This window comes from Vombatus ursinus, unplaced genomic scaffold (genome assembly GCF_900497805.2).
Source record: "Vombatus ursinus unplaced genomic scaffold, bare-nosed wombat genome assembly UNPS02009205.1, whole genome shotgun sequence".
Taxonomy (NCBI): domain Eukaryota; kingdom Metazoa; phylum Chordata; class Mammalia; order Diprotodontia; family Vombatidae; genus Vombatus; species Vombatus ursinus.
Genome location: NW_020948983.1, coordinates 54,828,624 through 54,856,324, shown reverse-complemented (window position 1 = coordinate 54,856,324; position 27,701 = coordinate 54,828,624). Strand labels below are relative to the sequence as shown.

Genomic DNA, 27,701 nt, shown 5'->3' with positions numbered 1-27,701 from the left:
CAGGAAGTGACTAACAGAAGCAGAACTCAAGGCCAGATGGCCAGTATTCCAAATTACTACACCATATTGCCTCTAGACTGGCATTCTCTTTGTGAGACCTTCTCCATTGGTAGGGCCTTCTAAGTCTGTAAGATCCAGGCCTGAGACCATCTATCTGCCCATGGAGGCAAATAAAAGGCCAAATGGGAACTGGTTCTCACTTCCCCTCCTCCTTCAACTCAAAGAGAAAATCCCTGGCTATTAGCTTTTTAAGCAAACCCAGCCAGACTATCAAATATAAACACATTCCTCCCAACACCTTACAGTTTTAATAACAGGGATAGTTTGTAATGATCTCCCAGAGACACAGTTAAGATTCAATAAATATTCGTGTAGCTCTGTCCAGGAAAATGGTTTTCTTTTTTGGATGAATAAGAGTTTTTTATAGGAAAGTTGCACACAGGTCCCACGCCCCCACCCTCACCCCCTGGGTTTTTTTGCCTGTGTTCCCAAGATTGGTTTCCTCACAAGTAAAATGGGAGACTTAGACTGGACGATTCTCAAGAATTTCTTTCAATTCTAACATGAGAAGGATCCATTAGTTATTTGATTTTCCATTTGAAGGGAAGGGGTGTCTGCAAAGAGGGAGCCCTGATTTTTAGCTTCTTCTCTACCCTCCCTCTCACACCTTCCCACTCCTACCCCACCTCTCACTCCAACCACCCCAACTTGGAGTGACGCTATCAGGCTAGTGTGATGGAATGAACCCTGGGTGGGGAGTCAGGAGAAATTCTAATCCTGGTGACTTTGAACAAGTCATGTCCGTCTCTGGGACTCAAGTTTCCTCACCTGTAAAACGGGAACAATAATTTTCCTTTCGGTTTACCAAGCCAGGGCAACCCATCGTGACCTCCTCTCACCCCAACACACCTATAGCTTTCTCCGGGAGATGCGCCCCCTCGGTGGGGGGAGTCTGTAGTCCTTACAAGGAGTTTGGCCACAGCTCAGAGGATGGCTCCGCCTGCCGGGTCCTCCTCCTCTTTCGCCCGAGGGCCCCAGCAGCACTAGAGAGGGACGGGGCAAGCAGCATTGAGCCGAAGCTGGAGCTGGAATCGGAGCCCAGAGCTCCAGAGCCCGGGTGGCCACGTCCAGTGCCACGGTGGAACCAAGGTGTGGGGTGGCGGTGAGGGAGATGTGGAGGTCTTCTGCCAGAATGCGAGAGTGAACCTCGGCATCTGAGGTCCTGGCACGGTCCCCTGCGTTCCAGCTCTCCCTCTGGGGCCAGGCAAACACCCAGGCGGGACGCCCCCGCGGCGCCCCGGGCTCCCAAGAGTCTGTTTCTTGTCCCCGACAGCTACCTGACTAAATAACCTGGGGACTTGAGCTGGAGCCGCAGAAGGGGCACGAACGCCTAGGGGAATTGCCTTTACCTGCCTGCTCCAGGGAGTGTGGGCAGCCTAAGGTTTGTTGCACGGAGGGACTCGGTGTTAAGGGAATCCCCTCTTTGGCCTCTTTCCTCCCTCCCACCTGTTCCAGGTGAACTCACCGCCCGCCGGTCATCCACTCCTAGTGAGCCTCTGCTATTCTCCTAGAGGCGACATTTCGCCCCTAGGGGTCCTCTGCCCGCTGGACTTGTCATGTCGTCCGTGTTTGGCAAACCCCGGGCTGGGAACCTTGGTCCTGAGCGCCTGGTACACAGTTCGATCCCCGAGGTTAACGTGGCCATCCTGGGTTGCAGAGGAGCCGGGAAGTCTGGTGAGTGGGGTGGGGGAAGAGAGCAGGACTGTTGAACCCTTACCTCCCAGGGGCTCCCCCAAGCAGGTATAGATAGAAGTGTCTATTTGGGTAGTGTTTGATTGGCAGGCCACTGTAGTCCTTTCACACCTTTCTCTAGTCCAGTGCAGAGATGATGGCTTTTGTGTTTCCTTCTACTCTTCCCTCCCCCTAGGGTCTGGGGGATGATACCTGGTGGGGATACCTACGCAGAGCCTGCCAAGGCCAGACCTCCGAGATACACAGATTCAGTCACAGACCGGGACAGTCTCCTGGGGAGACAAATAGGCTTTTGGTGGAGGGTTTTGGATAATGGAAAAATCAGAGTCATTTGGGAAGGCATCTTGGAGAGTCAGCCCGTCTATAGAGAGCTGGCCTCAAAGCCAGAAAGAACTAGGTTCAAGTCCCATCTTGGATACATGCTGGTTGTATGACCCTGGACAAGTTATTTAGTCGATCAGTGCTCTAGGCAACTCTCTGAATTGTAGATAAATTGCTCCCCAGGATTGGCCTAATCTGGAAGTTCCCTACAAGGAGGAAATCATGGGTCCAGTAGCTCTCCCCATTCCCATCCCTTTGGGAGATACAGCCTGACTTATATGGCAGGTCTGAGCACCTTTCAGTTTTGTCTTTGTATCATTATCACCTAGCACAATGCCTGCCACTTGATAACTTAATGATGTTTGTTCATTGATTATTGAAGGGATTTGGAAGGGGTGTTGAGAGAGGAGAGGAAATCATGGAAGCAAAATGCCTGGGTTTTGAGAAATGCAAACCCCCTCACTCTTGCAGAAACAGTTTCTTCTTCTTTCATAGGATTTTCCTACGTAGCACTTTGCTTTCTTTAATGCATTTATCATGCATTATTTACTGAGCATTTTAGTTATCTGGGTTTATCTTCTCTGCCAACAGGACTGTAAATCTCTGGAGGGCAAGCATCCTATCTTATTTAAGCTTCTTATCTTCCCAAGCTGTCAGTCAATCAACAAGCATTTATTGAGTGATGAGTATGTGCTAGGCACTATGTACTAATTTCTGGGAACACAAAGAAAAGCAAAAACACAGTGTTTGCCCTCCAGGAGCTGACATTTAATAAATGTACCTCGAATTGGAATTTGGAAATGGGGCTAAAGCAACTATGGCAGTTGGAAATGAAGACTTGGGCTTAGGACTTCATTCATTGGTCTCTTTGTCCCTTCTGTCTTGACTGAGCCCAATCAGCTGGGGTCTTTCTTTGAGATTGCTCTATGCTCACTTAACCATTTTTAAGTTCCCAATGATTAGTGAAGGATTCTACTTAAGCCCAATCGGAACCCTTTTCCCCTTTAGACCTGTGATGGTTGAGCAGACTGCAACTTTGAAACTGGTGCCCTGGTATAGAACAGAATTGGCACCTGGTTTTCCTGAAGCATGAAAAGTGGATAGAGAAGTAGTGAGGTATAGTGTATGGAGAGCTGGCCTCAGTGTTAATAATGATGATAATGATGATAATAGCTAACATTTAGATAGCACTTAGTACATTCCAGATACTGTGCCAAGTGCTTTACAATTATTATCTCATTTTATCTTCACAACAAACCTAGGAGGTAGGTACTATTTTATCCCCATTTTATAGATGAGGAAACTAAGGCAGAGGTTAAATGACTTGCCCAGGATCACAAAGCAGTTAGTAAGTGTCTGAGTCCACACTTGAATTCAGAGCTTTCTGACTTCAGGCATGGCACTCTATGTGCTGTGCCACCTGGATCATATCTTTCCTCTGCTACCTACTGACTGTGTGATTCTGGACAAGTCATTTAACTTTCCAGGGCTCTAGGCAACTCTCTAAAACTAAGTTGCAGAGAAAGTGCTACCCTGGATTGATAACAGGGAGTTTCATTATCTGAAAGTTTCCTACAACAAGGAAATCATGGGTCAAGTCCCCATCTCTTTCCTGCAGAAAAGGGTTATTCTCACCCTTACTGGCAGCTTTGCCTATTTGAGAGAATATCCTTTCTGTATTTTGGAGAACTACCTATTGTGTCAAGGCAGAACATATGTTTTGTTTGTTTGTTTGTTTTGTTTTGTTTTAAATAGGAAGAAATTGTCTTCTTAGCATTGAAAAGCAAGATGTTAAGTAAGCAAAGAATTCTATGGCATCATTTATTTCGCCAACAGTTATATAAATGAAAGAATTTAAATTTTCAAACATGCATTCCCTAGATGGTAGTTTGCAAAAATCATGGAGCCTTCGAATCTTGGGAAAGAGTTTTAAGAAGCACTTAGAAAAGCACTTTTAGTTAAGAAAATATACTGCTTTTTTTTTTAAGAGACCGGCCTAACAGCTGACCTTGCATGACTAATTTCAGTACCCAGAACAAACCTCTGTTGACTTTGCTAACTGATAAATGCTCTTCATATGTTGAAAAATTCATTCCAAAATTTTATGTTCCAAATTTGTTCCAAAAATTTTATATTTAATGAAAACATTCCTACTGGGACTTTCTATGGTCTGGTGTTTTTATCACAGTAAACTTGGACCTGGGAAGGAGCAAGGACTAGAATTTTAAAATCAGTCTATCTGGACCACAGGCTGGGATTTATCTCAGGAAAATAGGGGTTTTATAACCCTCCTGAGGGACTTTTCATATCTCTAGTTTTTATCTTTTCTTTTGGGTCCCATTGCAAATTGGAGTCAAATTCCCACTTGAGCACCCTGGTGTGATTTCTCTACAGATAAAAAGCTCTTCCCTCCTTCTTATGTTTCTCCAAGCAAAGGACTAGGAGACTTACAGCTTCTTGGCTTATCCAGATTTTATATAACTCTGACTGTAGCCATCATTTGCCCTTGGGTGTTTTAATCCCTGGCTTTTTTTAAATCCCTGAGTATTACTAGAGGGACATGTGATCTCCTCGTTTCTGATTCCTTTGGAGTGGGTTGAAGACCTTAATGGTGCCAAACCCTCGTTAGTGGTTTTCTATCTCTTTTCTATCTCTTTTTCTCCCTGGAGAGCTGGACTCTCCATCAGTGGGGTGGCAGCGGGGGTGGGGGTGGGGTGTGTGTGAAGGGTGGGTCAGAAGGATCAAAATAGTTGGTTGTTTCTCTAAAACATTCATGTGCCAGCTTCCAGTGAAAAGAGCCTAAGATGGCAGGAGAAGATTGGAAAAACATTTCATTTGTTTGTTTGTTTTTTGCCTCTTGCAGCTTTGACCGTGAAGTTCCTGACCAAGCGGTTTATCAGTGAATATGATCCCAATTTGGGTAAGATGCTCATTTATCGCTTTCCTCTCCCCTCGTTTCTCTAGACAGTGGCTCCATCCAGCTACCCCCAAGATAATCCCTAAAGCTATGATGAGGTTGAGGAGGAGGGGTGAATTACCGAGATAAAGTGAGTGTAGTAGAAAGAATACTGGTTCAGGGATCAAAGAACATCCATTCAAACCTTGGCTCTCCTGCTTTATTACTTGTAGGATCCTTGGGCAATTAATCAATCAATCCAATTTAATGTGCCCAAGCACTGGCCTAGATATGGGAGACACAAAAACAAAACACGAAGCAATCCTCCTGCTGAAGGATTTTACAAGCAAGAAAGTCACGTTGCTTCTGTCGTCCTCAGTCTCCTCACCTATATACTGAGAGAGTTGGACTACATCATTGTTAAATTCACTTCCAGCTCTAAATCTATAACCCTGTGATGTAGGCTCAGGCCCTGGCTTTGACACTTAAAATTTATGTGACTTTGGCCAAGTCATTTCACTTCTCAAGTGAATTATAATTTTCTCATCTGTAACATGAAGGGGTTGGAGTAGATAGTGCTTCCAGCTATAAAATCCTATCAACAGATTGATTCCCTAAAATTATTTTTTTGGGGGGGTTAGGCAATGGGGTTAAGTGACTTGCCCAGGGACACACAACTAGTAAGTGTTACGTGTCTGAGGCCGAATTTGAACTCAGGTCCTCCTGAATCCAGGGCCAGTACTCTATCCACTGCGCCACCTAGTTGCCCCCTAAAATTAATTTTTTGAGGAAGGAATGAACTGCCTCATAGACAGTGCTGCCACCTATGTTGCTCCTCCTTCCCTGACTGGGGCTGGCCTTCTTTTCAAGGCTGAGAGATGTTGCTTTAAAATACAAGACAAGCTATATAGTAAGAATAATTTTTTTGAAAACAACCATATCAGAGCTTATGTATCTAAATGAATATGGTCTTAGGCTGAATGGGGTGGTTTAAAGACCACTAGACTTGATTCAAAACCATAGGATTTTAGGGTTGGAAGGAACCCTAGAGATCATCTTGTCTTAAACCTCTCATTTTGCAGATGATGTGCAGAAAGTCCAGCTATCTTCTCATATCTCTGTTCCCTTTTATAGCCAAACTCCTAGAGAAAACTGCCTCTCTACATCCCTACCTTCTGTTTCCTCACCTGCTACTTCTTTCTAAACCCTTTACAATCTGACTTCGAGCCCATAACTCTGAAGAAACTGTTTGCACTATTTTAATTTTTAAATCTGATGACTTTTCCCACTCACCCCCTATCCTCATCCTTCTTAATCTCCCTTGAGCTTTTGACAACGTTGACTACCCTCTTCTCCAGTATATGACCTCCTCCCTCCGTTCCCATGACACTTCCTTCTCCAATCCTATGTCTCTGATTGCTCCTTCTCGATCTCTTTTGCTGGGTCATCTTCCCTGTCCTGCCTCCTAACCATGGGTATCCCCCTAGGGTGTTTCCTGGACCCTCTTTTCTCTCTCTCTCTCCCCTCCTCTACTTTTGGTGGTCTCAACAGCTCGTATGAATTCAATGATCTCTACACAGTTGACCACCAATCTTTCTCCTCAGCTCCACTTCTACATTGCCAACTCTCTGCTGGACATCTTCACTAGATGGCCCATTGGCATCTCAAATTCATCATGTCCAAAGCAGAGCTTATTATCTCCCCCCTCCCCCCCTAAAGCTCTCCCTCCTTCAAATGCCCCTGGTTCTGTTGAGGACACTTCCTGTCACCCAGATTTACAACCTCAGAGTCAACTTTAGCTTTTCACTGTCACTCACTCACCACATCCAGTCAGTGGCCAACTCAATTCAATCTCAACTACATTTTTCATACCCTATCCCCTCTCCACCCATAGGGCCATCGCTCTAGTTCAAGCCCTCATCCCCTCTTACCTGGACTGCTTTACAGCACAGTTGCTTTCTGTGCTTCCACCAGTCTTTCCCCTCTCAAATCCGTTCTCCACACAACTACTAAAATCATCTTCCTAAAGCACAGATGTGTTTTGACAACATCACTGCCCTGCTAAGGAATCTTCTCCAGCTTTCTATTGCCTCAAGGATAAAATGCAAATTTTGTTTGGCTTTTAAAACCCTTTATAATCTGACTCCAGTCTACCTTTCCAGATTTTACACAGTCATGTACTCGTCTTCTAGCCAAAGTGACTGACTTACAAACTCCTCACTGCATATCTTTGCATTGACTTCCTCCAGACACTCCCTCCTTATCTCTCCTTTTAAAAATCCTTAGTTTCCTTGGGTCAGTTCAGGTGATACTTCCTACTGGAATCTCATCTTCTTTTCCTTCTCCTTTTCCTCCTTCTTTTTCTCCTCTTCCTTCTTCTACTTTTTCTGCTTCTCCTCCTCTTCCTCCTGCTCTTCCTTCTCCCTTCTCTCCTCCTTTCTCTCCTCCTCCTCTTTCTTTTCTTCTATCATTTCAGTCATGTCCAACTCTTCATGACTCCATTTGGGGTTTTCTTGGCAAAGGCACTGGAGTGGTTTGCCATTTCCTTCAAATCTTTTCTTGACTCTCCTAATTGTTAGTGCTTTCCTCCCTTTTTTCTTATGTTTTAATTTATCTATTTAACCGTTCTATGGGCTGCCATCCCCCTAGAATGTAAGCTCTTTGAAGGTAGGGGCTGTTTGTCATTATGATTTTTGTGTACTCAGGCCTATCACATAGCCTCTCAAGTAATGGGCTTGTTGAAGTCCATGTCCAACTATTTACTAACTTCAGCATCTGAATCTCTGTTTCCTCAAATGTAAAATGAGCATTTTAACTTGGGTGTTCCCAAAGGTCCCTTGCAGCTCTGACATCCCGTGAATATAGAAATATATCTCAGAATATTATTGTCAAGATCAAATGAGATTATGAAAATGAAAGCCTTTTGTAGCCATTATTTATAAGTATAAATTATAAGATCAAAGACTTTGAGGTCATCTTGTCTAAATTAAGTCTACTTACGGCTTTCAGAGATCCTTATGTGTGGATTAATAGCTCCTGTTTATAACCCCCTCATTTTAGAGATGAGAAAACTGAGGCCCAGAGACTTGACTAAAGTCACACAGGTAGTAAAATGGCAGAACTGAGATTTGTACCCAGGACCTCTGACCTATTCCATTTATTATCCCAATGGTGCTGCCATCACTGCTAACATTTTTGCTGCTCCTGTGAAATTTTTTCCCAAACTAGTTTACAAACCACACAAGGAAATCAGTTACTTGACTTAACAGTCATACCATGTACCTTTTTAATTGGCCCTGAAATTCCCACCATTAAAGTCTTTCCTTCAGGTTATTAAGACACCATTCACAAATGAATATAACAAAGGATCTATGGTTTTGTTAGTCCTGTTTGGGTAAAGATTCCATCCACCAATGGCAAAATAAACCAGTCTTTGAGCGTTTATGACTTAGTAGGTAAGTCCTGGGGAATGCTGAGAGGCATTTAGAGATGAAGTGGCTTGCCCATCACCCAGCTAGTTGGTGTTAGAGGTAGGATCTGAGCACAGGTCTTCCTGTCTCCATACCCAAGCTCTCTACCTACCTCTTGGTGTATTTAAAGTGTGGCTCAATTACTTGAGAAGGAGAATGTGTTAGCATATAGATGGGGATAATACCTGTAGCACCAATCTCATTGTTATAAGTGGTCCTGCCAGAAATTGTCTTTAATTATTAGCCACCATTAGCAGTAGCCTGAATTAGAAACTAACAAAATGTTTGGGGATCAGAGGTAGTTTAGCAATCATCTCCCAATCTTCTTAGTTGATGAGGGAGGAAACTGAGGTCCAGAGATGCTAAGTGACTGCTCAGAATTAATCCATAGAGCAGGGCCCTAAAGGGATGGGACGTGGGGTAAGCCAGTGTTTTTAGCTTGATGGGAGAGGAGAAAGAAAAGGTCCAGACATAAGCTGTTGCTTGGAGAAGGCAAGGTGAACTGCTATGAGGCGGGAAGGAGAACAGAGGAAAATGTGAAGACAGTATGAAGCTGGAATGAGGAAGATGCTGAAAAGGGAGTAGGGACTCCAGAAGACACACTCGGCCTGCTTTATAATTTCACCCAAGAATAGCTATGCCGGGAATGCCTTAGAGGCCCAGTCACACACAGAGTGTTTTTCTCTTCTCTTCATCCTATCTAGGATTCCAGAAAGAGCTCAGTCTCAGAGTTAAATTTTTAGCAGGGTTAAATAAGGGTTTGGGAGTGCATGACTTTAGTGGGAAGTGGGGGGAGGGAAGAAGTGCATCCTGGGACGCTTGGAGTTTTCTACCCAGATGAAAGTGTGACCATGCTATTGCTGCCAGGGATAGACCTGAATAGCAAATACAAGGGTGCTGGTGAGCAAGGCCAGAGGTGGGATGGGCAGGAGAAGAACCAAGCCACCTCTGCCAGGGACAGAGCTGGGCAAGGGAGGAAGGGCACTGGTGCACAAGGCCCTTGGCACAGTATACAGTAAACTTTATCTCAATGATCCTCTTTAAGCAAAAGTCCCCCTGTCCCACCCTAGTTACAGATCCCAGCTCCGCTTGGGCTTATTTGGTGATTTGAGCTTCACAATTGAGTCTGAAGGCCTGAATGGAGGATGGAGTGAGTCATTGGAATGTGGGAGGGAGGATTGACCTTGATCCTTGGCCCCCTGACTCAGGGACTTGCTCAGCCTGGGCATGTACTCCGGTGTCCTCTCTAAGGTCAACAACACACCATGGTGCTTCTGTTTGCCGTGCCAGCGCCAGGAAGGGCCTCCGACATTCTCGCCTTCTTTTGCTGCCTAACAGAACAGCAGGATGCAGAGAGCTATTCCAGGGACCCTGCTTCCCATTCCGGGGTCGGGAATATTCAAGCAGGAGATTCTGTGGCTTCAAGAGGAAGAAATGAGCTCCTGGCAGAAGTGAATAATAACAATTTTTTTTTTTTGGTTTGGACCTATAATGTCATCCATAAAGGGATCTCCCCATGTGGAAACTCCCTCAATCTGTGCAGATCAGTACAATTTTATAGTCTTAGAATAATTTATAGTCTTGAAGAGTTGCCTGCATAAGAATCCCTGGGAGCCAAATGTTGACTTAATTTTAAAATGTGATACTATCTATGTTTTGTAGTAATTTTGTTTATTTTGTTAAATATTTTTCAATCGCATTTTAATCCGGTTTGGGCCTACTCTAGTGTTGTGGGCTGGATGACACCTCTGATTCTATATACTTGAAAAGAACTTACACTTATCTCTTCGGGTCTTCATGAGATCCCTATAAGGGAAGGAAGGGAGTTATTTTTATGCCCATTTCATAGCTAAGGAAACTGATGATATGAGAGAGGTTAAGTGACTTGCCCCAGATTCACAGAGAGCCAGAATTAGAGCCTAGTCTTTTTCCATTGAGTCATCTCTGAAGAGCTGTGACTCTTTGGATAACTATCTGCCTTCTGTTTTCAAAAACTTGTGGGAGCTTTCTGCAGGGAAAAAATCATGAAAGTTTGAGAAGCAGTGTTTATGTTACTTGAGGAAACTTTGCTAATATAGGATTTTTTTTATTTTTTTGGGAGGTTGGGGAGGCAATTAGGGTTAAGTGACTTTCCCAGGGTGACACAGCTAGTTAGTGTCTGAGTCCAGATTTGAAAATTCAGGCCCTCCTGACTACAGAGCCAGCACCTGCAAGAAGACCTGAGTTCAAACCTGGCTTCATACACTTATTAGCTGTGGGCAAGTCACTAGTCTAGGCAAGTCACTTAACCCTGTTTGACTCAGTTTCCTCATCTGTCAAATGGCAAACCACTCCAGCATCTTTCCCAAGAAAACCCTAAACAGGGTCATAAAGAGTCGGATATGACTGAACAACAACAGCAAAAGTAGGACATGGTATCTGAGAAAAAGAAGGCCGTGTCATTGGCCTCAGAGAGCTCGTCCTCTAGCTAGAAAACAAAGCGAACATGAAGAAAACCAGAAAGCGATGAGAGATGCAGTGGTATAGAGAAAAGAACAGTGAGTGACTCTGGAGTCACAGGGCCTGGCTTCAAATCCTGACTTTGTTACTCATGTGACCCTGGACAAGTCCTTTTGCCTCTCTGTGTCTCAGTTTCCTCAACTGTAAAATAAAAGTGAAACAGAACAGAAACAGGGCCATTTGAAGTTGGATAGCTTTAGGGAGGAGAGGGGGTGATAATAACTTCTGTTTCAGACATGTTGAATTTGAGATATGAACGGGCTATCCAGTGAAGGTGTCCAACAGGGACTCAACAAAGCAGACCTGGATTTGAGGAGAAAGATCAGGGCTGGCCATGTAGGTTTGTCGGGCATCTGTGGAGAGATGATCATTAGCTTCATGGGAGCTGATGAGATCACCAGAAGGTGGGGAGGGTAGAGGGTAAATTGGCTGACCCTCTAAGGACCCCTCCAACTCTGAAGTCCATGGTCCCAACTAAAGGCCACACTGTGGGAGAGACCATAGGGGTCATGGGAGCTATATACAACAGCATGGGCTGGAATATCCCAAAATGCTTCCTGGAAGAAGAGGGATTTGAGTCTGACTTGGGCCTGAAGGGATGCATAGGATGCCATAGGACAAAGAAAGGAGCACCAGAGGGGAGGCATTCTCTTTCCAGTTGCCAAGGTTTGTGGTGTTGATGTTATTGTCACTTCCTCACTGTCCCTCATTCCACACATCCAATCAGTTGCTCAATTGTGTTGTTTTAAAATCCACAGCATCTCTGGACTTCTCTCCACCAGAACGACCACAACCCTAATTCAGGCCCTCTCACCTGGACTATTACAATAGTCTTCTAATCAGTCTTCCTGCCTCAAGTCTCAGCCTACTACAATCCATCCTCCACACAGCTGCCCAAGTGTTTCTAAAGTGGGGGACTGGCCATGGCACTCCTCCACTCAGCAAACTTTAGTGACTCCTTGTTATTTCTAGAATCAGAAATAAACCCTTTTTGTGGTATTTAAAGCCCTTTACAGCCAGGCCTCCACTTACTTTTCCAGATTCATTTTAAGTTACTTCTCTTCATACACTCAATGATCCCATCAATCTGGCCTTATACCTCATACCTGGTACTTCAATTCCTGTTTGTACTGGAGACGCCTGGAATGCACTCCCCACTCACCTCTCTTTTAGACCCGCTAGTTTCCTTCAAAACTCACCTGAAGTATCACCTTATATATAAAACCTGTCCTGATCTTCCCCATCATTGGTCCTCTTTGAAAATGAAGGACGAACAACAACAGGTTTCAGGGCCCCCACCACTAAAATCTTATCTATTTGTATGTAGCTCACATATACAGTAATGTATCTGTTTTGTATATGGCTACATATGTATGTATAGTCTCTCTTACCCCAATAGAATATAAGCTCCTTGAGGGCAGGGACTGTTATATTTGTGTCTGTACTCTAGGACCTAAAACAGTGCCTGGCAAATACTAGGTGCTTGATTAATGTTTGTTGATGAATTAATTGATGAGCAAAGTCCCAGTGGTAGGAATGAGATTGTGGACCTTGAAAGTGAGGCAGAGGGGGAAGCTAGTGGATAGTGGATAGAGTACCGATCCTAGAGTCAGAAGGACCTGAGTTCAAATAGCTGTGTGACCCTGGGTAAGTCACTTAATCCCCATTGCCAAGGAAGAAAGAAAGAAAGAAAGGAAAGGAAAGGAAAGAAAGAAAAGAAAGGAAAAAAGAAAGAAATAAGGAAAGAAAGAAAGAAAGTGAGACAAAGAAGTTTTGACTTTCTATTAGAGGCTCCAGGGTTCTCCAAGTTCTAGATAAGTTCTAGATGAAAGTAAAATTAATTTGGTGGTGGTGTCCATTGTATAGGATGGATTAGAGCCCAAAGAGATCAGAGGAGGGAGATCAGCTGGGAGCCACCATAGTAGGAGAGAAAATGGAAGCCCCAGGGGCCAGGAGGAGTTAAATGACCAAATAGATCTTGTTATGGACTAATGGAGAGACCACTGGACTTTGAGTCAGGAAGACCTGGGGTTTAAATCCTACTTCAGACATTACCTGTGTTTGAAGCATAGCCCCTGGATGAGTCACTTAACTAACTCTCTGGGCCTCCATTTCCTTGTCTGTAAGATGAAGATATTGAAAAAGCCTGCTTCTAGGACTGTGAAAACAGAATGAAATCATATGGCCTTTGCAGATTTTAAAGTACTAGATAAATGTGATCTAATGTCCACTGAAAAAAGATATAAGTGGGAGAAGGGGTGGTGAAAAGAGGATTGGAGTCCTGAGAATTGGTCTAGCCCAAGCTGAGGAACAGGCAAAGTTTATCATAGGCCCATCCCTTCTCCAAACCCTTCTCAGTACCTCCTCACCCCCTATCTATATAGCATCCCAGGGCTCTCACATTGTCTGATGTTTGCTCAACCTCCACCTTCCCCCCACCCCCCACCCCCATCAGCCTGGCCTTTCTAAAGGAAGGAAACAAACATTTATTAAGTGCCTGCTATGTGCCAGGCACTGTGCTAAGCACTTTACAAATATTACCTACCTTATTTGATCCTCACAAAAACCATGAGAAGTAGGTGCTATTATCGCCATTTTACGGTTAAGGAAACTAAGACAAACAGGGTTAAATGACTTGCCCAGGGTCACACAGCTAGTAAGTGTCTGAGGCTGAATTTGAACTCAGGTCTTCCTGACTCCAGGTCCAGTTCTGTATCCCCTATGCCTTCTGAGCTGCCTCCTAAGGTGGGGGTCCTTACCCCTGACCTTCCTCTCTCCTCCCTGTTTCAACAATTACAGATCTTTTCTGATATCTTGGGTACCTTCTTAGGTAACCACTCTCTAATCTAAGAAATTAATCAGAGTTTAGGGCTTAACGTGTGCTAATAGGGTCCTTCCTTCCAACATATTTGCTGTGACTCTATATAACTTTTGGGAGGACTCTAATGGTGGGAATTTCATGCACAGGCTATTGAGAGAAGTATTGGGGGGGGTTGTCACTTAGATCACTCTGGGTAAGTGGCTGCTTACACTGCCCATTCATGGGGCTGGGATCTCTTCTGAGGAGGAGTAATGAGACAAGAAGCATGCTGGACTGGGTGATCTGGGTTCATATACCAACTCAGGTACAACTTAGCTGTGTGATGTTAGGTTACTCCATTAATCTCTCTGTGCTCAAGTTTCCTCATTTGTAAAATTGGGTGAGGGATGGACTAGATGGCCTCTAGATCTATGGTCAGATGCTGGATGCTGGGTTTAGGATCATCCATGGATTTGTGGCTCTGTCTGTCTCTGTCTGTCTCTATCTCTCTCTGTCTCTTTCTCCATCTGTCTCTGTCTCCATCTGACTCTGTCTGTCTGTCTGTCTGTCTCTCTCTCTCTCTCTGTCTGTCTGTCTCCAAGCATATTGGGAGGGATGGAGGAGTAAGCATCTCTGATCAGGGTTGGCCCAGTGTCTTTGCTGAGACTGCACGGAGCACCTTGCCTTTTGGGAGGTCCCAGAAAAAGCTCATTGGGCCACTTTGGCAGGGAAATAAAACAAACTGAATGAGATGTGAAAATCTAGGGACAGCTGTTCTTGGACCAAATATAGTGAAGTATTTGGGGGCATTTTTCCATTGAATTTCTTGTCAAATAATCACAGCTATTTATATAAGCCCCCAAAGCAGGCGATGGATGAGGATTGTTAATGATTTATGCTAGATGTCAGCGAAGCTTGTGTGTTTTCCAGGGCCTGACACAGGCCCTTGTCACGTAAGTCCAAACAGCGGCCTGAAGGGCACTTTGCTTGGAGTCTCATGGGCAGGCAGAGGGGGGTGAAATCATGATCCCAAAATGCTTCCTGGAAGATGAGGGATTTGAGTCTGACTTGGGCCTGAAGGGCCACTCGCCTGGATAGAATTACTTTCAGGAAGGACTTTGCTCAATGGAAAAGAGCCCAATGCCACGTGAGGTGGTTCTCTTGGTGATATGTCCGTGCAGGAGTCTGGAGGCAACGTGAACCTTGGAGAGGTTCTTGCAGGGCTGGCCTTTTGATCTGGACTGGAGCCTATCATTTTATTGTTGTTAGGAATGCCTGGTGTGGAAACTCCATTTTTAGCTGGCAAGGTTATTAGGGCCTTTCTGTAGAGCTACAAGTAAGGCAGAACACCTGTTTATGACTGAAAAATGGTGACCATCACAACAGCAGAAAGCATCCAGGCCCCAGCCCCATAGGCCTGATGACTCAGAGTCAGTGTCTTGGATGGCACCCCAAACCAACCCTCAGGCCTCTGCTCAATATATGATAGAAAGCAAAGGTTTCTTACCTCCTTACAGTCCTTCCCTCCCCCCCACCCCCCACTGATATGCCCAATACTTCTGTATTTCAGAAGACACCTATACCTCAGAGGAGACTGTGGACCAGCAACCAGTCCTGCTGAGAGTGATGGACACTGCCGATCAGGTAATGCCGAAGACCCTCATCTAAGAACTAGCCCGTGCTGAGTGTGGCTGAGAGACTGGGACAATAAATTCAGAGCTGGAAGGCACCTTGGAGTTGATTTAATTCAACCATATTATCTTACAGGTGAAGAAGCAAGACCCGGAGCAGTCATCAGGCCTTCTCTGGATAGTCACTAGTGAAAGGGAACTCGTTATCTCTCAAGGCAATGGGGTGACTTGCCCAAAATCATAAAGCTAGTAAATGACAGAGCCAGGATTTGACCCCATGCCCTCTAGGAAGCCTTGGGGCCTGGATAAGGAGTGGGAGGAAGGAGCATCCTAAATTCATACCCCAGAAAAGGATTTCTTGGGCTAACAATAGTAGTGGTCACAGCACAGGGTGCTGGTCCTTTTCAGCTTCCACGTGCATGATCCTGAACAAGGCACTAACCTTCCCTGAGCCTCAGTCACCTTCTGTAAATGAGAATAGACCATTTCCCTTTCCTTCTTTGTCTCTTGGGAATGCTGTGATGTGCTCATTTATGGGCTTCAGTTTTTACCTTTGTAAAATGGGGCTGTTAGACTACATGGTTTCTAAGATTCCTTTCCAGCTCTGACATTCTACGTGTGAATATTCTGGCTTTTGAGATCTAATGTTCTAAGTTCTAATATTCTATCTTCTAAGGACCCTCCCATCTCTCCTAGTCTATGTTCAAAGATCCCTTCTGCTCTGAAATTTTATGCCATTTTAAATAGAATATTGGCTGAATGATTAGAGAGCCCAGTGGTCATCCAAAGTAGTAGTTACTGGGACAGTGATGGTGATCTCACCTGGGTGAGAAGTGAAGTATAAACAGATATTTAAGTATCTCTTAAGCCTCACACACACATTCCTGCACCCACAAAGACATGCTAATAAATGGCTGTACAAGGATAAACATGTACACATCCACAGATGTACATACGTTCAACAATTATTCCCCTCAGCAAGGGTTGTTGGGTCTCCGGAGGGCTGTGAGCAATGCCATATGAGGATAATTAACTTGAAGAAGTGAAGGATCACGGGGTATATGATAGGTTTTTTTTTGTTTGTTTCGTTTTGTTTTGTTTTAGGCATTTGGGGTTAAGTGACTTGCCCAGGGTCACACAGCTATTAAGTGTCAAGTGTTTGGTCTGAGGCCAGATTTGAACTCAGGACCTCCTGACTTAAGGGCTGGTGCTCTATCCACTGTGCCACCTAGCTGCCCCATGGTAGTTTTCTTAAAGTATTTGAAGAGTTATCATGTGGTAGTTAAATGACTCAATGGATAGAGCATGGCATTTGGAATCATGAAAACCTTAATTCAAGTCCTTACTTTAACACACTCAGTGAGTTGGGTGACCTTGGTCAAGTCACTTACCCGCTCTATGCCTCAGTTTCCTCATCTGTAAAATGAGGATAATCATACCACCTACCTCCCAGGGTTGTTGTGAAAAAAATAAGAATATTTGTAAAGTGTGTTGCAAACCTTAAAGCACTCTATAAATGCTAACAATCATCATCATTATAAAATAGACATGTTCTGTTTGACCCCAGAAGGCCAAACGAGAAGGAATGGATGGAAACCGCAGAGGCAAATTAAGGTTTAACCTTAATGAAAAATTCCTAACCATTAGAGCTATTTAAAAGTGGAATGGGGTGCTTTGAGAAGTAGTGGGTTCCCCTTCACTAAAGGTGAAGGCTGGATGACCGCTTGTTGGCTCTATTGTATTAGGGAATTCTCCATCAGGTATGCGTTGGACTAATTGTCCTTTGAGGTCCCTCCTCACTCCATGATTCCATGATTCCGCAGCCACATTTCTTTCCTTGCCTTTCAAAAGAATTTTGTGAGCAACATAGGAATCTTAAAAATATTCCTAAAAACAAGCCAAAGTTGCAAATTGTCTCTCTCAAGCAAGATTTCCAAGAAGGCAAAGTTATATACAAATGGGCCACCCAGGGCCACCCATGGATGGTCAGGTCTCACGGTTGGTGACATTAGAGCCTTTGGCTGCTGGCCCTCAGGATCTGGTGTCTGCTCTTCTCTGGCAGGAGAGAGAACAATGGCCCCTTTCACGCCAAGCCAAATCCAGATTCAAAGGTTGCTTTGAAATGGCCTCAGCTGGGGAACAATGTACAAAGGCCCGAAGGGAGGAGAGATAGGGCAGGGGCACCTTAGGTGAGGCTGGGGACTTAGCCTCTTCCATTCTCAGATTGAGGCCTGAGAGCACCCCGTGTCTCATCTGCTCTTCTCTCTTACCCCCAGGATGTCCCCAGAAACTGTAAACGCTACCTAAGCTGGGCCCACGCCTTTCTCGTTGTCTACAGTATTGATGACCGGCGAAACTTTGAGGGTTGTAGTCAATACCTGGAGATCATCACCCACCATGCAAAGGAGACCCAGCATGACTCCCCTGTGCTGCTTCTAGGGAACAAGCTGGACATGGCCCAGTACCGGTATGGACCTGTAATCTACTTGTTTCTCTCCAACAGCCAGACAGAAGGACTAGGTGGCAAATCTGATGGACTTCAGACAGAGTTCTATCACCTGGGAGACGAGGCGAGGAGCAGACACTTTGGTTACAGTACTCTCTGATTCATACAGAGTCCACACTAGGTAGGCAGAGCCATTGGGCATTGGAAGTCAGCATTATAGCTATGTAGCAGCATGTCTCTCTACCATCTAAAGAATGTAGAAATCTAATGTAGAACATACAATTCAGCATTTAACGTGGGGTCTACAGGAGGCAGAAATGTTGTGGGGTGAGGGGATGGGGAGATCCAAGATTACAGTTGTATCTTTACCATGAACAGCCAAAAAAAAAAAATCACAGGGCATAAAATCTAGTATGTGTGTAAGTATCCATATACCATAATGCCTCTCTTTGTCAAGAACGTAATAGGCAAAACCCTATACTATTGTCCAAAGAGCTGAAGGAGGAAGAGGGGGAGACGGGGTAGAGGGGAGGGATAAGGGGATGTTTATTCCCAGAGAGAGTTAATAGTCATTCATTCATTCATTTTACAGGGGCCACCCTGCCTCCCACCTCCTCACTGATTGCTAGTTACTTTGGGTATTTGAGCCCCTAAAATCCAATTGTCAGATGGGAAGGAGCCCTTTAAACTTGGAAAGAACACATTAAGCAATATAATGAAAAAACTGCAGGTCAAGATAGGTATGGAGGTAAGAGATGAGAGCTCCACCTTAAATGAGCTTAAGTCTCTGGGCCTAGACAAATTATGTCCCACGTTGCTTCAAGAGCTTGCAAATATGCTCCCAGAGCCACTGTAGGTAATTTAAGAAATCATTCCATAAATTAAAAGGAAATTTAAAAAAAAAATCAGACCTTAGAAAAATCCATAAATTAAAAATAAATAAAAAAAAATAATCAACCTTAGGAAAAATCCATAAATTAAAAATAAATTTTAAAAAATAATCAGACCTTAGGAAAAAATCTACAAATTAAAAATAAATTTTGAAAAATCAGACCTTGGGGGGCAGCTAGGTGGTGCAGTGGATAGAGCACCGGCCCTGAAGTCAGGAGGACCTGAGTTCAAATCCGGCCTCAGACCAAACACTTCACATTTACTAGCTGTGTGACTCTGGGCAAGTCACTTAACCCCAATTGCCTTTAAAAAAAATATCAGGCCTTGGGGGAGAAAAAAAGAAATCATGGCAAATGAAGAGATATGCTAGAATGGGCAAATATTGTTCCATTTTGCAAAAGGGGGGAAAGAGTGCATCCTGGAAACTAGAAATCTCTAAGCTTGAAAATTCTGTCAAACAGTTTAAAAACTATATTTGTATTTAGAAACCTTGCAGACTTTTAGAACATCATGCAATGTGCACTAGGTGCCAGTATGAGTTCATTGATCAACTTACTTTCCTTTTAGGAAAGGGTCATGGGGTCAATAGATGAGGCATGCCATAGATGTGGTGTAACTTAATTTTAGGCAAGCAATGTCATGAAGTTATTGCTGTCCTCCTGGATGTCAGCTGGATAGTACCGTAGATTTGCCGCTTGTCTTTCCCTAGAGAGGCAGCTACAATGTACTGGCCCAAAAACAGAATCTGGAGTCCATAACGGGAGCTTAAATTCCAGGCCTGCTGCTTACATGGCCTTGGAGAAACCAGGAGTTAGGCTGAGGGTTGGCAAACTCTGGCCTTAGAGCCAAATGCATCTTGCCCTCTGATTTTGTACAGCTGGTGAGCTAAGGATGGTTTTTACATTTTTAAGCTTTTTGTTTTATTTTAAGGGCAGCTAGATGGCAAAGTGGATAGAGTGCCAGGCCTGAAGTCAGGAAGATGTAGAAGGCATGCCCAGCAAATTAAACATTTTATTGATATCTTTTGTTTTATATTATCTTTATTTCTGAATATATCTTTCCCTTTCCCCTACCAGTGAATCTTGCAACAAAGAATTTTTTTAAAGCAGCTTAGCAAAATTAACACATCAACCAAGTATGCCAGTATGTACAATGTTCCCCATTTCCGCCAAGAAGGGAAGTCATGTCCATCAAATTTTCAGATGAAAACAAATTTTCTTTCAGACGGCACAGACTGTGAAGGACTGCTGATAGAATGGATGTTGGAATCATGATTATTAGGATGAAGTTCTTGAACAAAACCACTAATACAAAGTCTGTTGGAGGAAATGTAAAGTTCTGAATTTAGAACCAAAAAGTGAATCACTAAGGTTTGAGAAAGGGAGACCTGGAGGCAGCTAGGTGGCGCAGTGGATAGAGCACCAGCCCTGTATTCAGGAGGACCTGAGTTCAAATCCGTCCTTAGACACATAACACTTACTAGCTGTGTGAGCCTGGGCAAGTCACTTAACCCCATTGCCTAGTCCCTCCCCCCCCCAAAAAAAAGAGAGAGAGAGAAAGGGAGACCTGGCTTGGGGCCACTCATTCATTCCTCATCCCTGTCCCCATCCCATCCCAGGCCTTGTTGCTGAACGAGGGTTGGTAGATCAGCCAGCCTGATCTCAGGCTCACGCCCCATCTGTGTCTAGAACTGGCTGAATGTGAAAAAGGTTAAGGGGTCTTAGTTAACCTCAGACTTAATATAATCAACATTATGATGCAGTCACTTAAAAAAAAAAACTATGAGAGGGGTTAACAGATACCCTCTTGACTCAAGGGAAGGGAGTGATCAGGTTGTACAGGTATTTCAAAACTCCTTAATGATCAATCACAAAATCTACAGAATCTGCCAAGATATTTTTAGCTGTTCTAACTTTCCCTGTTACCTCCATGAAGGAGGATTCAGAGGTGCAGAGGGAAGGGAGTAAGTAAGCCTCAGAGAACCAAAAAGCAACTGCAGTTTCCCCCAATTCCCTAGCACCGAGGAAATTAACAGAATTGAGCATACACTTCCAGATAGAGCATCCGTCCTTGTCCTCTATGCTGCGGAAGGTGTACCCAGGTCCATGGCCTTGAACTGACCCAGTGGACCGAGAGCCTGAGAGCGCCAGGCTGAGTGAGAGACAGCCTTGTAACTGTCTGCCCGAAAAGTACCCCCGAGCCTTGGTGCTTGGAGAGCAACCCTAACTTTAAGCAAGAAAGGGGTGGGAGGGTGAGGCTTACATGCTTTCCAGTCTTGGCTGGAGAAGAACTTGGGGTTAGGCAGTTTCCCCATACGGGCCACCAAAATGATGTGGTTTAGGGGTTCAGGGGTCCTGGGACCCCAAAATCACAACACACAGGTCCTGCCTGAAAGAATTCGACCTAAGCTGGCTTTCAGCCAAAGACAAGGTTTATTAGAACGTCCATCATATTGGGCAGACTCTTAAGGAGTCTGAACATTAGTAAGCTATTGGCTAGATTTCAAGAATCTGAGCAGTGGCTAGATTATAAGAATCTAAGCAGAGGCTAGATTATAAGAATTCTAGCAGTGGCTAGATCATAAGAATCCTAGCCTTTTGTTGATGTTGTTGTTGTTGTTGCAATATTTATTTATTATTTTTGAAAATCTATTTTTTTATTAATTTATTTTGATTTATCCACAATCACTTCCATAAGCTTTAGAGTTTTAAATTTTTCTCCCCCTCTCTCCCTACCTCCTTCCCCAAGACGGCAGGCAATCTAATATGGGCTATACATATACATTCTTATTAAACAAATTTTCACATTAGTGATGTTGTAAGTAAGAATTAGAACTAATAGGAGGAACCACCAGAAAGAGGAAACAAAACACAACAGAAGAAAAAAATAACAGATAGTATGCTTTGATCTGTATTCAAACTCCATAGTTTTTTCTTTGGATGTGGATAGCATTTTCTGTCATTTCCCTTACTCCAAAAGAATTTGGGTCCCATTTGTTTGAGGGGGAAATAATGGGGTTGGGATCTGGACCCCAGAAAGAAAAAACCCTGGACTTTCCCACATGGCCAAATCTCTGGCGTTTGCCAGAGGCTATAATCCCATCAATTGGCCTTTCATTGTGGCTACACCCAATCTCCCAATTCTGTTCATCTAGCCTGGCCTTCCTTTGTCTTCCTAGCTAGGCTCCATTCTCCCTTGGCCACGAGGTCCAGGTCCCAGGAGTTCTGTTCATTCCAGCTTAATGGCTACTCCTAGGTCCCTCCCACAGTCTTTCTGTATATAAGGTCCACCTTGTCTCCATTAAGATGTTGGGATTCTTATAATCTAGCCACTGCTGGGATTCTTATAATCCAGCCATTGCTCAGATTCTTAAAATCTAGCCAATAGCATACAAATGTTCAGACTCCTTAAGAGTCTGCCCAATATGATGGATGTTCTAATAAACCTTGTCTTTGACTGAAAAAAAAACAAAAACAAAAACAAAAATGAAAAACCTAACAGTCTTGGGCTCCATGGATAGAAGTATGGTGTTCTGATCATAGATAATAATAATATCATCAACAACAACAATAATGATAATGATAATAGTTAGCATTTCTATAGCACATATTATGTGCCAGGCACTATGCTAAATACTTTACAAATATTATCTTGTTTGATTCTTACAACAACCTTGCAAGGTAGGTGTAATTATTATCCCCATTTTATAGATGAGGAAACTGAAGCAAACAGGGTTAAGTGACTTGCCCAGGCTCACATAGCTAGTAAGTGTCTGAGGCCAGAATTGAACTGAGGTCTTCCTGACTATAGGCCCAGTGCTGTATCCTGGCATTTTGCCATCTCATATTACATAATATAATCATCCTTGGCACTCTATTCTGATCAGACCACATCATAAGTACTGTGTTTAGGTTTGGATTCCACCTTTTAGCAAGGACATTAAAAAATAAGCGAGAGTCCAGAGGAAGGTAGAAAAAGATCTAAAAGTTATGTCTTGTGAGAAATGGTTGCTGGAACAAGGGATGTTTAGTCTAGAGGAAGGAAGACTAAGGAAAGGAAGATATTACAGATCTTTTGAAATATTTTAAAGGGCTGTCTCATATAGAAGACAGCTTTGGGAAAGGCAGCATGGAGTAACACAGAAACAGATAGAATGCTGGACTTAGACGTAGATTCAGATCCTGCCTCAGACGTTTATTAACAACAACCCTGGACGAGACTCAGTCTGGGTTTCCTCATCCCAGCATATGCTTTACAGTGTTGTGAAGATCAGAGAAGGAGATGTTGTTAACTGTTTTGAAAAGCTTAAAGTGCTATGTAAATGGCAGTTATTACTAATCCAAAATAGACTTTTCCTGTTTGGGGAGGCCAAAATTAGATCCAACTGGTGGGAATTCAGGGGGTTGAATTTTGGCTCAATAAAACAAAGGGTGTTTCAAAAAAAAAAAAAAGAAAGGAGTAAGGAAGAAGGGTGGGTGGGAAATAAGGAATAAAATTGAGGAAAGGAAGATGAGGAAAAGAGAAGAGAAAAAGAAAGGAAAGGAAAGGGGGAAAGGAAACACGGAAGGAAGGAAAGAAAAAAGGAAGGAAAGGAGGGAGGAATGAAAGAAAAACTTTACAGCAACTAGAGTTATCCTGAAAGACAATGGGCTGCCACATGATATAGTGAACTTCCCATATTTAGAGGCATTTTTGGAAAGGCTAGATTCCATAGTTGTTGTTCAGGGATGTTATAAAGGGGATTAATTCCTACACTGGGTGAGAATTGTGGGTTAGATGATTTCTAAGCTTCCGTTAGAGTTCTAGGATTCTCTGAATTTCTTTTAGCCAGTTCCTGACTCTTGGTTGTCACTGTTCTATTGTCCCCGTGTGGGGGTGGGGTGGGAGGAGGACACCTCATTCCTGGGCCAGCTGAGCTCAGGGGCCATTGTGCTTTCACTTAAAGCAAGAGTCAATTTTGCTTTGCCTGTGTGGGATATATAGATATCGACTTTCAGTTCGACGGCTTCTGTCTCAGTAATGGATACACAGAGGTCATTTCACTCAGAGCAGACCATTCTATTGATCTCTTTCTCTCCCTTTGATTTCTTCTGCTCCAGACATGTCAAATGCTCATTGAATGAAGGAAGGAAGGAATTTCTGATGTCAGGGCATATTCTTGGCAGAGATTTCTTCAATCTAACAGCAGGCACTCATTCAGTCCACCTCCCTGCCCCCTTCCCATCCCAGGCCTTGTTGCTGAACAAGGGTTAGTGGGTCAGCCAGCCCGATCTCAGACTCACAATCCCCTCTGTGCCCAGAATTGGCTGAATTGGATGTTAAGTGATAGATGACAAGACTTTTGTGCTGTTCTTTTTTATTCCTTCTCTTCTGCACAATCAAGTCTGTATCATTCCCATATTGTTCCTAGGATTCTTTCCCAGGCTGGGATTGTGGGGACTGTGTAGGATGAGCATAAGGAAATCTTCAGTCATCGTGCAGAGGAATTTTAACCTTGAAACCTTGGCAAAATATCTTTGGGGCCAGTCTCTTAATACTTTCTCTTTACTCACTTCTCTCTCATTTCTCATTCCCTCTTCCCCACCCTAGGCTCTTGAGGCTCCTGTTCCATGGAAGAAACAGGAAAGAAAGTCTTGAGTTTAGCTCGGTGTATTTTAGAGGGAGTAGAACCACTTCCTGTTCTCTGGGGGAAGGCCAGACCCCTGGAAATGTTTAGCCTGCTTATTAGGAGCAAATGAAAGCCATGTACTGTTTCCTCCTAATCTCTTCCTGTCCTCATTCTCCCTACTTGCTGGTATTACCGTGAGGATTCTGGTCAGACTCATTGTTCAGTCTGAGTTAATTTTCTTTGTTATTACTTTTGTTGTCAGTAATCAATGAATCATTCCCACCCTTCCCTTCCCCTTTTACCCTATTCCCAGTAATTGTATACAGTAAAGGGGTAAATGAAGGAGAGGATGGGAGGGGTAGAATGGTGCACTGGGCTTAGAGTCAGGAAGATTCATCTTCTTGACTTCAAATCTGACCTCAGATACTATCTGTGTGACTCTGGGCAAGTTATTTAATCCTATTTGCCTCAGTTTCCTCATTTGTAAAAATGAGCTGGAGAAGGAAATGGCAGATCACTCTAGTATCTTTGCCAAGAAAACTCCAATTGGCGTCACGAAGAATCAGACATGACTGAAAAATAACTAAACAACAACAAAAACAAAACAATTCATAGAGGTTGCTGCTCACTCTGCCTCCCCATTCTATTTTTATTTTATTTTATGAATATCTCTTGTTTTTATAGCTTCATTTCCAAATATATTGTTCTCTCTTCCCTAGTCAGAGGACCATCCCTTGTAACAACTAAAAAAGAAGCCATAGAAGGAATAAAAAGAGGACAGTATAGCAAAACTAACCAAGTCATCAGCTGGGTTTCCCCAACCTTTGCAGTATTCCACACCCATAGTCCCTTCTCTCTCCATTGAAGGAAGGGAAGTGTATTTTCTCATCTCTTCTTTGGGGACAAGCTTGGTCTTTATAATTACATATAATTGTGGTCTGTATCATTCTTGTATTATTCCTAGGGATCTTTCCCAAACTCAAGGCTGTGAGGACTGTGTCTTTGTTGTTCTTTTCATTTACATTATTATAGTCATTGTATATATTGTTTTCCTGGTTCACCTTACTTCATTTTGAATCAGTTCATATAAGCCTTCTCACGCATCTATGAATTCTTTTCCTCTCCCACCACCCTCCACTTCATTCCCATTGTTCACCCCCCTATATATACATTAGACACTAGTGACTAATCTTCTTTGAACTCTAACAACTATGTAGGTAGTATGTTTAGTGGGAAAAGAATTAGATTTGTGGTCGGAGGTCCTATGTTAAAATCCCAACTATGCCACGTGCTACCCATGGGACCTTGGAAAGGTCATCTCACCTCTATCGGCCTTAGTTTCCTCATGTAAAAAGGAGAGAATGGGACCAGGGGACCTCCATCTATGATGCACAAATCATCTCTTTTTTCCCTCTTCCTCAACAGACTCATGAGATCATAGATTTAGGGCCAGAAGGACTTTAGAAGACTTTGTTTTACAGAGGAGGAAACTGAGGCCCAGAGAGGTTACGTAATTTGCCTGAGGTCACACAGGTAACAAACAGCACAACCAGGTCCTCTAACTCGAGTTCCATCACTTTTGCCTTCAGCACTATTTCCTCCAGGATTCCAGTCTGCACTCACACCAGGGACATGTAGCTAGAGGAGGCCTTCTCCAGGCCAAAGGTAGGGTCCAGTTTTGGAGTTCTACCTTGAAGTAGAGCCTAGATCCCCCCATTGTAGGCTACTTCACTGGGTCCAGAATTTTCCCCTTTGGGGAGGGTTGTTTGCCCCTGAACATTCTCACTCCCTTCTGTTCTCCTCACCAGGCAAGTCACCAAGTCAGAGGGCATGACTCTGGCTAGCAAGTTTGGGTTTATGTTCTACGAGGTCTCTGCCTGCCTGGATTTCGAAGCCGTGCAGCACGTGTTCCATGAAGCCATCCGGGAGGTACGGAGGGAGCAGGAGAGGAACGCACCCACCCGGCCTCTTTTCATCTCTGAGGAAAGGTCCATCTTCCATCAGGCCCCCCTCACTGCCAAGCATGGCCTGCCTAGCTGCACCTTCAACACCCTTTCTACTGTCAACTACAAGGAGATGCCTACTGTGGCCCAGGCCAAGCTGGTGACGGTCAAGTCATCCCGGGCCCAGAGCAAGCGCAAGGCTCCCACCTTGACCCTACTAAAAGGCTTCAAGATCTTCTGAGATCCTCGCCATCCACCCCCACCCCCACTGCAAGGGGCAACTATATGAGAGGCAAAAAAAAGGGGCAGTATGAGTGGGAGCAAACCTAGGGACAGCTAATAGAACTGTGCCCATCAGTTCAGCCTGTCAGGATGAAGGGACGGAGCCCTTTGGGGCAGACTCTCCCCCTGACTGAGTGGTTCCCACTCCCAGCCCCTCCCCCCAATTTACTTCTGGAATGAGAGTTCTGGGGTGGTTGGCACTGAGATAGTTCAGCTTGACTGGGGCAGCTCCCCACAAAGCAGTTCACAGCCCCCTTGTCTGGAGAGCGGACCGTGTGTGTGTGATTGTGCGTGTATGATCTTGCTCCTGCAATCCATGAAATTCCAGTTTCCAAGGCAACTGAAGCAGCTGTGACCTTGGAGGAGAACAGCTGTGGGCTGTGGAAGGCAAAGGCAGAGTCTGAGGCCGGTCTCACAAACAAGCGGAGTGAAACTTGAGGAATCTCTGCCTTTGAGGTCGAGTTCAAAGGCTCTGTACCTCTTCCCCACCCTCTACCCCCACCCCACTTCCTGCCTCCCTCCCTAACTTTAGGAGTTACAGTGGCCAGATGTGGTCCCTGAAATACAACCAGAAGCTGGGCTCTTTGCTACAAAGTAAAAGATTCTGACTCTCTACCTATGGGGGAAAACTTTGGGCTTTGAGCGACCCCTGGTGGAAGGCAAGAGAAGAGCAACTGTTGAATTTGGCCAGTCGTATGGAGGCGTTGGTTTGTGGTCCATACCCATGAAGGGCCAGAGGCCAAACAGTATGGTGCCTGGCACATGATAGGGGCGTGATTGAAACACAGCGTGTGCCCCTCCATTTTGGGTTAAAATAGACCTTCCAAAGATGACTTGAAGAGAAAGCAAGAAAGCTCATAGAGAAATGCAGTCTGAAAAGTGTATGTGGAAGAAGGAAGAGTCCTTATTTATTCTTAGGTGACAGTGGAGAGTTTGCAGGCTGAATGTATATGGGTATATGAAGCACTGTTTGGGGTTTTTTTTGCTTTTTTTTTGTTTTTTAGCATCCATTTCCACCTTATTCTTTTCCATCTTTGAGTCGCTCTCCAGACGCCATATGGGATCTTCCAATAGCCTTACTCAGGACAGAGTCTCCCACTGACGTCATACTAGCAAAAAAAAAAAAAAAATCCTTAAGGGAAAGAACACCCAGCACTAAAAA

The 27,701-nt window shown here is 44.1% G+C and overlaps 1 protein-coding gene across 3 annotated transcripts; it reads left to right on the top strand.

Moving 5' to 3' along the window:
• The first annotated feature begins 1,032 nt into the window (after nucleotides 1–1,032).
• On the top strand, nucleotides 1,033–27,701 carry RASL12 (RAS like family 12). Of its 3 annotated transcripts, none has more exons than XM_027851768.1 (6): nucleotides 1,033–1,441; nucleotides 4,937–4,993; nucleotides 15,309–15,382; nucleotides 15,506–15,592; nucleotides 17,646–17,836; nucleotides 26,123–27,701. In XM_027851768.1, the coding sequence occupies exons 3-6, from the start codon at nucleotides 15,365–15,367 to the stop codon at nucleotides 26,496–26,498; spliced, it is 672 nt and encodes a 223-aa protein (XP_027707569.1). In that variant the 5' UTR covers nucleotides 1,033–1,441; nucleotides 4,937–4,993; nucleotides 15,309–15,364; the 3' UTR covers nucleotides 26,499–27,701. The 3 variants fall into 3 exon arrangements, with proteins under 3 accessions (XP_027707569.1, XP_027707567.1, XP_027707568.1); XM_027851766.1 differs by having other exon boundaries at nucleotides 1,033–1,734; XM_027851767.1 differs by lacking the exon at nucleotides 15,506–15,592 and having other exon boundaries at nucleotides 1,033–1,734.